At 36.3% G+C, this 10,659-nt stretch overlaps 2 protein-coding genes across 2 annotated transcripts; both read right to left on the bottom strand.

The window, feature by feature from the left end:
- Positions 1-414: 414 nt before the first annotated feature.
- On the bottom strand, positions 415-6,614 carry LOC114531969 (mis18-binding protein 1-like). Its single transcript, XM_028553562.1, has 10 exons — positions 6,483-6,614; positions 5,988-6,028; positions 5,628-5,753; positions 4,891-5,002; positions 3,524-4,136; positions 3,379-3,422; positions 2,799-2,941; positions 2,146-2,327; positions 1,692-1,755; positions 415-962 (listed from the first exon to the last, which is right to left on the bottom strand). Exons 4-10 carry the CDS (start codon positions 4,922-4,924, stop codon positions 819-821), a joined length of 1,224 nt encoding a protein of 407 aa, XP_028409363.1. The 5' UTR covers positions 4,925-5,002; positions 5,628-5,753; positions 5,988-6,028; positions 6,483-6,614; the 3' UTR covers positions 415-818.
- A 9-nt stretch (positions 6,615-6,623) lies between these two features.
- LOC114531908 (mis18-binding protein 1-like) lies at positions 6,624-10,381 on the bottom strand. Its single transcript, XM_028553508.1, has 7 exons — positions 10,230-10,381; positions 9,904-10,008; positions 8,173-8,340; positions 7,988-8,061; positions 7,748-7,881; positions 7,487-7,580; positions 6,624-6,741 (listed from the first exon to the last, which is right to left on the bottom strand). The coding sequence occupies exons 1-7, from the start codon at positions 10,287-10,289 to the stop codon at positions 6,624-6,626; spliced, it is 753 nt and encodes a 250-aa protein (XP_028409309.1). The 5' UTR covers positions 10,290-10,381.
- Positions 10,382-10,659: the final 278 nt, after the last annotated feature.

A 10,659-nucleotide genomic window follows, 5' to 3' on the forward strand; every position in this document is an offset into this window, starting at 1 on the left:
AAGAAATGAATAATTATAATAACTGGAAATTTACATAGCGGGACAAAATCGTCAGGCTGGCTACGCCACATTGGGATTGTCAACATTTACAAATACGATAAGACCATTTACGCAAGAGAAGATAACGTAAATTACTTTTAAATTCTATATGAATGTGCGTACATTACGTATATTTAACAATTATTGGATGAGGTTGAGTGTGATATCGAGAATTATCAAGCCGAAGTTTGCATTATTCGCTGAAGCGAAGCTGAGGCGGATAACGCAAACTGAGGCTTGATAATTCTCGATATCATGCGAAAACCGAATTCAATAATTGTTTTATTATGTATTTCCTTTTAGGGAGAAAGCCTGCGCCATTATTGACAACACACTAGCGGCAAAAAATGACGTCACCTACGGATAATGTCGTGTTGGTGGCAAGAAAATTATATGTGCGTACATTCGATATTGTGTGCGTTTTTTTAAAATTGCTGCATGCCCCTGTAAGATTTCGTTTCTAGACGCAATCGACTCTTGTAATTATAAGAGCATGCATGTTTGCAGGTTAAAAGAGTAAATCGCGATTTGCCACCGAAAACCGATTTTTTGCTGCATTTTGAAACTAAAGTGAAGGAATTAATTTTTAACACGAGTCAACTGCTCGATCATTTTTTCGCCCAGAAATGTTTGTTCCTAAAAGCAGTTATTCAATTTTCCAAGACTCATTCATGCACGAGCAAAAAAATATATTCGCGAAGACACATCTCACACATCGCGACTTATCCCCCTCCTGTCTAAATAGATCTAAAATTACTACCGGTCCATCTCTTTTCCATTCACTCATTATCAGACCAATAGAAATCTTTGTCCTCCTCGTCTTCAATTGTGGTCAACTTATGAATATTAAAACTGTACTCCACACCCTCCGTCATATTATCGTTGACTGATTTTTTCGTCAATGGTGTTCGCGAGACGTCTACCTACATAACAACCGAGGGGCTATTTCAAGGGGGGCACTTATTTACACATATTTTGGTGTTAATCGTGATCGTCTTGGCTTTGGTGAGTTTAATAAAAATTCTCTTTTCACATTCAATTTTCTTTCCAATGGACTGGAAAATGTTCATTTATATTCAGCTTGTGTAAATTGGTTGGGTTGTGTCGCAGCTCCTTGCTTGAATGATTTTCATTGGTTGAACTTTACAATACATTTCTTTTTCAACCAATAACATGGCTTCGTTCTTTAGAAAGCATAGAAAAGCATTATCCAATTGGACGAAAGCTTCCGAGAGCTGCGACATGTCCCAATTTTGGTTGGAGAGAAACAGATAGAGCCCATGCCGAGTAGGAACTATTCCTGATACTATACTAGAGATGCTTGCGTGCAGAAGAGGCTGTCAAAATACATTTTCCCAATATGAAAAAGGTACACGCGTAAGCGACCTTAATATATACTTCGCATAATATCCTTCATGTAAAACCTTGAAAGGCCTTAAAATACAATATTCCTACGTCTAATTTGTGATCATTTAGGAAGTGGCCCAAAACATTATATTTAAACCTATAAACTGTTCTTAACAGCCTCCTTTCACTGCAAAATCCAGACTATAAAAGCCTTTTATGAATGAAGAACAACTATATATTATAGAAGACTATAAATTTTACTTTTATAATTGGAGACGATCTTACGTGGAAAAGCCGAACCTTACCTTTTTATGCTTATTACGTAGTTTTTGTCTCTTTAACTGATTAACGTAACGATCAACATTATCCCTGCGCAAAATGGAAAATCGCAGTAAGGCCTATAGTATATTAGTATACATAGCAAGCAATTAATTTGCAACTAACTGTGCTCGAATTCGAACTTAGAGTGATGCGAAGTTCAAACTGCGCATGTCTTCTGCACGCACTTCTTCTATAAATTATTTATGGTGTTCGAACTTTCAGGAGGAAAAACTTTTGGAACGTTTGGTTTGTTATTAGCAGAAAAAATGCACAGAACGGATCGTGATTACAGTTACATCATCGTTAGGCTTATACAATCACAGAACTGCAATCTTGATTCTACCAGACACGAACGCCACACGAAAACAACATACAAAACTCAAACGGTCAATAAAAACGTTTTCGAGCATTGTAACATCAGTGAATTATTCATTTTACCTATTAACGGTGTTCAACAAGCCAGGAGTCATATTGTCAACGTCAGACCTGACGGTGGATAACGGTCCAGCTGGCCGAAGCCGATTCGTTGGCGTTCTGCTGCTTGGCGTTTTAATATCACTGTCAGAGGTCTCGTCAAAAACATCATCTGAGTGGTCAATTCTAATTGGGGACACTTCGTGCTGCAAAAGATATGAACTAATGGGGTTGATTGCCAAGTTAATGCTTTAAAGAGAGAGAACTAGCACGTCTCCAGGACAATGTACTATTAGTTTTATACTTAAACCTGCATGCGCCTACCTGCTTGAGTTTAAATCCGCACGCATGCTCAGATTACCATGTTATTATTGCATTTGTGATTTCATTATTGATACGGATTAACTTAGCTGGTGTAGTTGTATTAAAACTATATAATTAAAGAAACTTCAATATTTCTACATACGTACATGATACAATAACCACGAATATTTAAGCTCTAAATATCTTTGTACGAAAACTCTTTTGTATACGAAAAGCGAAATGTGGAAAAAAGCAAATGCTCTTTGAATAATCTTCGCTGAAGGCGGTCACGAATCACGCGAAACTAGGATCACTGTAAAAGTTCAAACAAAACATTCTGTTTGCAATATTTTTATAAATATAATTTAGTGTACCATTCTGCTATGCTTATGGCTTCTAAACGGCGTTCCTTCGAAGGCGTCATCTTCATATCCTTCATCTTGTTGTTCCAACATATCTCGCAACTCCCGTTTCCGAGCTAATGTCCCTGTTTTGGATGCCAACTTTCCTGTTTGAACTGGTTTAATGTAATTTTTCATTATCAATGCATATAACCGTCTATTTATGAGGAATATACATTTCTCCACAGTATATCGCAGACGTATAAGTAAATGCGATTCCTTGGTTTTTCAGACAAGAAATCATCAATTGGCTCAAACCCATGGTAAAAGTTTGTTATGCTTCCACTGTCATGCACACGCATGCATTTGCCAAAAAGAGCCACTAGGGCAAGGCAAATTTGGATTGGGTGAAACAAAAATTTCAAACTGAAGAAAAAACTGATTTTGTAACCCCCCCCCCCAAAATAGTGGACTTAATGCCCAGTCGAATAGCGTGATGATCAAATAACAGCACCAAGGCAACATAATTGCTATCGAGAAAAATAGTTCACTTTGAAGCAATATAATACCCCTAAAACCATGGGTTGATGTACAACTGTGTACTAACACTTACCTTTTAATTTCTTAGAATTCTGTTGCTGGGACTCCTTGATTGGCCTAAAGAAAAGACTCAATTAACCAGAAGCCAAAAAATTATAGGGAAGGCAGATATAGGTCTGCAGTTGAAGTCAAACCTGAATTTCACTAATAATACTCACTGTTTTAATAGTGTTCTTCTATCGCTTTTCGACTTCACAGGCTTGACAAATTCACCATTCGTTTTGTTGCGTGCAATAAAACGACCCCTTGCAGGCCTCAAAAAAATGGTCCTTGAAGAACTTTTCACAATTTTTTGTCGTTCAGAATCATCAAATGAATCGAGGTCGATTTCCTGGACGACATCCGGGTTATCAGAATCCGTTGCTTCTTCAACCCGCGTACTGGTTTTCGAAGGATATTTTTTTTCCAACTTATTTTTCCTTCTCGTAGTCAGGTTTGTGCCGCTTTGGGTTTCTGGGCTTCTCCTCACCTTTTTTGTTCTTTTCGATTTCGATCGTTCAGGACTGCTTGAAATATTGACTGAATCATCTGCATCGGATTCGGTTTGTTTTTCACTTTCATTTTCACTTCGTAAATTGCCCATATATTGAGTTCTTTGCTTCAGAGGTTTTTTTCGGCGTGTGCTTTCTTTCGGTTTTCGAACAACACTATCCGTATCCACACTAGATCCGTCTGACTGACTTTCGCCCCGCAATAAGGCGGTTTTCAAAAACGAAACACTTTTTGAGTTCTTTTTCCTCGACAAATTGCTTGTCCGGCTGTCGGTCGAATCTACATAATGGTTTATAATATACGGCGATATATTTTTGTATATTCTACATAGAATAAAAAGCGAGAAAGATGCAGAGACATGCCATTCAAATGAAAAAACGACGTCAAACAAAGAGTAAATATTTTATCGTAAAAAACTAAATGATCGCAAAAAGCGGTTGTTAAGTTTATAAAAATGCGGAGGTTAACAAATCAGAATAGTGATTTTAGAGTAAACTATAATTAAATATATATAGAGTTTGAATTTTATACAACCTACGTCTATGTTAATAACGTTTAACATCTCATCCAAAATTTATCATGTAAAATTTCAAACTTATAATCTAAATTTTCCAATAGTGTTTATTTCGCGTTTATTTAGAGTAAATAGGAAGGTTATAGCCCGACTCGCAAGTTCAGGAAACAAGTATGATTTTATTGTTAACATGAATATTCATGCGCTGCAAAGCTGAAATTAATTTATTATTTTTTACTAAAAAGCATCACGAAATATCAACTGTATAAGAAGAATGTCTGCAATGTTAGAATGTAATAGGTTTAAATAGGAGTAGATGCGAAATGATAAAATCCAAATATAATTCCAATAGCATTATATAAAACTTCCGACATGGCCATTTTGAAGTATGCATGGCCAAATAATATCCTCAGGCTATAAATATAAAACATGTATCAAATAAAATTTTGTGTCTTTGTGACATGAAACACGAGTAAATAACAGTCAAGTCGAGTTGCACAAGAGGTTGATTAACATTACCAGTTTTTGAAGGATCTTCTGGTGCCCAGTCCATGTCCTCCGTTTCACTTGGTACGCTAGAGGATACCAGTGGAGCTTGACGCAAACCACTGCTGCTTCTACTTGTCTCCACCTATACGGATATTAGTTGAGGGATTTTGGTCATGCATAATTCAAAGCGTGGGTCCAAAGATGATAGACCAACTTTTCATATAATTGCATGATAGACCAACTTTTGAGTCTAGTGAAAAAATGGGAATTTCCGAAAAGAGCATACCAAACGCAGTAAAGCTGCCAAGTTTGGCAGCGAAATATTGTAAAGTACCGAAGATATAGTAACAAAAGTATACAAAAGTATACAAAATCGCCGTACAATTTCCGTACTACTTGACGGTTTGCACCCAAAACTTGGAAATGACACTAATTTCAGTATGCTCTTTTTAGCTGTCGTGATTTTCTCCCTTCTTCTCACCTATCTGTATCTCAAGTTGGTCTATTCTGCAAGAGGTCCATTGCAAAAAAAATGTACCCCAATCTGAACTGTCTGTATGTAGACTTTTAAAAGTTTAACCCTAAACCTATAATCCTACCTTCAAACCTAAACCTAACTCTATTTATCAACACTACACCATTAATCCGATTTCAATTTTTCACACTAATCCTATGGCGGTGACCATATTTAATCCTGATGAACTCTAACAAACTCTATAGAACTCGTTACAGTATGAAAGCGAATTACACAAGGAGCTATTACGCACCAAAGTTAGCTTAGAGTCTTCTTCTAAATTTGATTTTATGATCGATATTTCACCGTCAAAACTGTTAATTCTTTGGCCTCGCCAGTAATCTAAAGCAGGGCATATCAACCTGCCACTTCTGGATCGCTTTTAGGGTAAGAAAAAATTAGCTGATTAATGAATGTAATCTATTACGTCAGGACAATTATTATTAGCACGATAAAATTACTGGATGCTGATTGGTCAAGAGATGTACAGTTATTTCACTACACAATACTTACAGCAATGCACGGAAAATTGATATTTTTATATCACTAGCTCTATGCAGATAGATTCGGGATTTTAGTGAATGGTACGAGATAAAATAATAATTCACCTTACCTGAACTTCAATTTCCCGAATATCATCCGTTCCAGATGTTTCTAAAGAGAAAAGTTAATAAAACGTCGTTTTGTTGAAACCAAGTGTTTGCTATATAGTTTTGTGCAATTTTTCTAGCCAGCGTTTTCTGACAAAAATATTATTAGAAATTGTTCATTTCCAAAACATTTCCATTTTTATTTGTAATTAACGTTGAATGCGCTCTGGGATCGGGCATGCAGTTTTTCCAAAAAAGAAGGGCCGGTTGAACGCAGGCTGGATAGCGCTTTCTACCGGATAGTGTTTTTTCAACCGTTCTAAAAATGCTCGAGAAACGATAAAATTAGAACTTTTGGACCAACAATTACTAAAGAGGATCGAGGACTTAGGAGTACTAAAATTTAATCAAAGTTTTAGCAAACAAGCGATTGAAAAAAACACAATCCGGTGGATAGCGCTAACTGGCTTTACATACAACCGGCCCCAGTCCTCTAAAATGACCAATCGGCGACTTACTTGAATGTTTAAGATTCTTTTTACTATGTTGTTTACGTGGCCTTGAAGTCACTTTTGTTTTTGGTTTATTCTTCGTTCGATCGTTCTTACTAGGTTTGGGAGACACCGCACTTGGTAATTTGTCATTCTGCCAAGGGGGGGTCAGGCTACATCATCAATATCAGGCACCACCCTCACTTCCTCGTCAACTTTTTCCTTTGCTGTATCGTTTGTCACCACAGGCACAGTCAGCTCTTGGTCACTATTCGTTTTGTGCGCCCTTAATTTTTAAGCAAACAGCGGTGACAAAGCGTTGATTTCTTGGCGCAGAGCAAATGTAAACCCTTAAATTCTCGTGTCGCCGAAATAAATCCAGTTTTGCATTCCAAATAGCTTGGTGTGCGCATACAATTTCTTTCTCAAAATGTAGGATTTTTATAGCAAATTTCTAAGTAATATGTGTAATGCAAGACAAGAGAGCAAGTAAAGGCTCGTTTATACTTGCAATTTTTGCTGCGTTTTTATGTGCGATTTTCTTCTTTTAATAGATGTGAACGAGTGAATTACTGAAGTTTAAATAACAGCTCTTATACATAAGAGCATTCTTAACTAATTTCTCATTCACATCTATCAAAAGAAGAAAATCGCACATAAAATGGCGCAAATAGGTCTTAAAATTATAAGGGCGCCTATATAAATACCATTTTATGAGTGTAATAAACAGTGCATAAAATGATAACCAAACCGGCTATTGAAATTATTTCAGTCAACCTTTTGCTGAATGTTTACACGTTAAGTTATTATTTAGCCAATTAAATTAATATTTTGGAAAATGCAGTTTTAGAAAATGTTTAAAATTCTTGTTTATTACTCCTGAATGAAAACGTCGGCAACCTTGTTTTTGCTACACAGCGTATATGAGCTCATAATATGAGTATCTCCACCAGTCAACATGCAAAATACCTCATATACAGTGAGTAGCTATATTACAATGACAATTAGATCATGCTCACGCAGTAACTTACCGTTTGTCCTCCAAAGGTGCAACCTTTTGGAATACATCTCGCCAGTTTGGTGGAAATCCGTAGTTGAACATACTGATAATTTCCTCAGAAAAGCCTATAACGAATATACTTTTTAACGCCATTTCTCACATTTCAGATATGATTTTAGATCGAATGCAGGCAACACCGCTTTGCCTTTAGGGTCCATTTTAATATATGGTTTAACTACTTGAACTTTCAAATCATGTTCAATGTTCACCAGAAATAAGGCAAATTTTTTACCTTTTTTATTCATGTCATTTTTATCAATTTCCCCAAGAAGAAAATACAACGTTCCTTTTCTACTTCGAACTACATTTGTTGAAATCCTGTCACGTATCACGGACGTTCTCCAACTTATATCTGCAGGATCACCGCTACAAACAAGAATAATTTGTATATATTTAACGATCGCGATGCGCGCACAAAGTAATAAAAAGGTTAAAACCGGACTTTTCCAAGAACTATAGATAAAGTGTATACCTTCTTTGACCTTCAACAATAATTTCTTTATCGTTTACAATTTTCAATGACCACTTTAGCAACTCACGTTGCTTCTAAAAAAATATTCATTAGAAAGCTAAATCATTCATAAAGTTAAGAAAATATCGATAGAATTTGTGTGGATTTTTTAATGTCTGCGAGAGGTCCAAGATTCCAGCAAATACCTGCTCCTTTTGAACACCGCCATCAAATTTTTCTTCCTTTTGAAAAGCCCCCGACATTTTGCTATCGCAATCCGAAATAGCAGTTTCAGCTATCATCGAGTCATCACATTTGCATGGAGATTTTTCGAAATTTTCTCGTCTTTCTTCTTCAGGAGTATCATCAATATTCTAAAAATAGGGAATCTAGTTGATGTTTTGAAGATATATTTATGTTATTTACCAGATTGGAGGTCCGTATAGGGAAATATTTCCCAAGGTCTCAAAAACAGCCCGACGCCGAAGGCCGTTTTTGAGACCGAGGGAAATATTTTCCTATACGGACCAACTAAACTGGTAAAAAATAGATTTATTCTTCTGCTTGCGGTCCGAATTCATATTTTAGCGTTGGCTCTGTGCTTTTAAATTTCGCGCGGTCCGTACGGCCTCATACGGACCGCTCGCGTAGCCAATCTGATTGCAGGAAACGCTAAAATATGAATTCGGACCGTAAGAAAAAAAAAGTCCTCTTATTGAGTATGCTGTTGCATTGCGGTGCATATCTCATATCCCAATGCTGAACGTTCGGCTGTGAGATAAACGAATCTTCGCGCCTTCCGCCTTTTTTTCGCGCCTTGCACCTACTTTTTGCACCTTAACTTGATGCCACGGACCAATCAAGCAGAATTAATTCATTCAAGTGGACGAAATTAAAAAGAAACAAGTGAAATACGAAGTAAAGCCCACGTGGAATTAGCCCTTGGGTAGTTAATATCATATGAGCACAATTCACTGACGCAAAAGAAAAACTCTATTTACATATCACACTTTAAAATTTTGAAGTTTGTTTCATTAAAGACAATGAAAGTAATAAAGATACAAAATTAAAAAACTCGTTCTGCATCTTCCCGATCGAACAAAGTTAGAAGCAAGGTATTCTATTTATGGCAAAATACTGAAGGTATGTACAGTGGCGTAGCCAGCCTGACGATTTTGTCCCGCTATGTAAATTTCGAGTTAACTATTATAATTATTCATGTCTTTAGAAATCTATTGTTTTCACAGTCAATGAACACCAAAATATTAGCATAGCAGGACAAATCAACAGGCTGGCTACGCTACTGGGTATGTAGGCATCCATAGTTATAGTTATAATCCTGACCAAATATATAATATTTTTAGAGAATCCCGTTCTCAAGCACTACAATTTACAATTGAAACTACACCAAATGGATTCATTTTCTCTGAAATCGATACTTGAATCTCTGACGCAATCTGTCTCTAACTGACAAACGTATTTTTGTCCAGTCCAATCATGAAGGCTGAAACGGCATTGCAAGAAAAAACAGATTGCTGTATTCAGCCAAAAAGTCGTAACAAGCATACACATTTATATAAATTATACGAAAATTTGCTTATTAATGGTTAACTAATCAGACTAGCATACACATTGACACACAGCAAGTTTGCTTCCACCTCAAAAATATTGTAATTGTACACAAGCTTAAAATTTTGTGTGCGAACCATGCTTTAGTTCACAGCAATAACCTCCCTATTCACTGTTTTCTGTAATTCCTGCATTATGCTGAAAAAACTAATCACAATGAAAATGCTGAATTGATGCACTTCAGCTGAAATGCTCACACTTCATAAATTCATAGTGGTATTAAACTATTAATATTCTCACAGTGCACAAGTTGTCTGTTCATTTGGGGACCATGCATCAGAATTAGAGATCTGCGTAAATTTTCTAACCTTTTCCATTTCTTCAGACAGACTTCTTACTTCTTCATCTGTGAAAGATGGCTCAACATATGCTTTTTGTGCTTCTCTTTTTTTACGGAGTGTTGTATAAATCTCCTAGAACACACATTGCACAAATAAAAATACCCATAACTACCCTTGCAGGTCAGAAATCATCCTTATTTTACAAACATCAATATATTTCTGGAATTCTCGGACCGCTAGACGGGCCCAAAACGTTCAGGAATCAGGCGATAAATACTTAAAAGTTAAAATACTGTCAAAATTTATACATTCTAATGCGTATAAATCAAAGGCTCAAAGCCCACAAATTATACCTGCGCTCGAGGAGTCTCGTAAAACAACTTTATCAACTTTATTGTAGCCTCAGAGTCCATTATGGCGGAGGATGTCAAGTTTTACATGTAAACAAAAACAAAAAATGTAAAATGCTTAACATTTGAATTCGATATTTTGGCGCCATCTTGTCCTTCCTTCTCGACGTGGCACTACTTCATGTAAAAGCCAGTATTACAGAACGAGAGTGAGGATATGAAAATTGAAAATCACATTTCCTACTTGACAACTTGTACACCTATTTTAGGCCTAGTTTATTGTTTATAGTCTTATTTGGGGCCAAAGTGGGACGTATAAACTAGGCCTCAGTGTTGTAGACCTATTTACAAAACCTGATTTGACAGTAAAAAACCTGAAATTTTGAATATTGAAGACATAAACCTGTATTATACTGCTATGACTATATGTCGG

The sequence above is a fragment of the Dendronephthya gigantea genome, unplaced genomic scaffold (assembly GCF_004324835.1).
Source record: "Dendronephthya gigantea isolate DGI-Jeju-01 unplaced genomic scaffold, DenGig_1.0 000076F, whole genome shotgun sequence".
Taxonomy (NCBI): Eukaryota; Metazoa; Cnidaria; class Anthozoa; order Malacalcyonacea; family Nephtheidae; genus Dendronephthya; species Dendronephthya gigantea.

What these genes read in the sequence shown, in the direction of transcription:
- LOC114531969 (XM_028553562.1), bottom strand. Translation starts at nt 4,924, where the DNA reads ATGGACTGGGCACCAGAAGATCCTTCAAAAACTG. An exon ending in GAATTCTAAGAAATTAAAAG is followed by an intron (nt 2,942 to 3,378) that starts GTAAGTGTTAGT and finishes ACATTAAACCAG; the next exon opens with TTCAAACAGGAAAGTTGGCA. An exon ending in TACGTAATAAGCATAAAAAG is followed by an intron (nt 963 to 1,691) that starts GTAAGGTTCGGC and finishes GTTGTTATGTAG; the next exon opens with GTAGACGTCTCGCGAACACC.
- LOC114531908 (XM_028553508.1), bottom strand. Translation starts at nt 10,289, where the DNA reads ATGGACTCTGAGGCTACAATAAAGTTGATAAAGTTGTTTTACGAGACT. An exon ending in ACGAGACTCCTCGAGCGCAG is followed by an intron (nt 10,009 to 10,229) that starts GTATAATTTGTG and finishes TGTGTGTTCTAG; the next exon opens with GAGATTTATACAACACTCCG. An exon ending in GCGGTGTTCAAAAGGAGCAG is followed by an intron (nt 8,062 to 8,172) that starts GTATTTGCTGGA and finishes ATATTTTTTTAG; the next exon opens with AAGCAACGTGAGTTGCTAAA.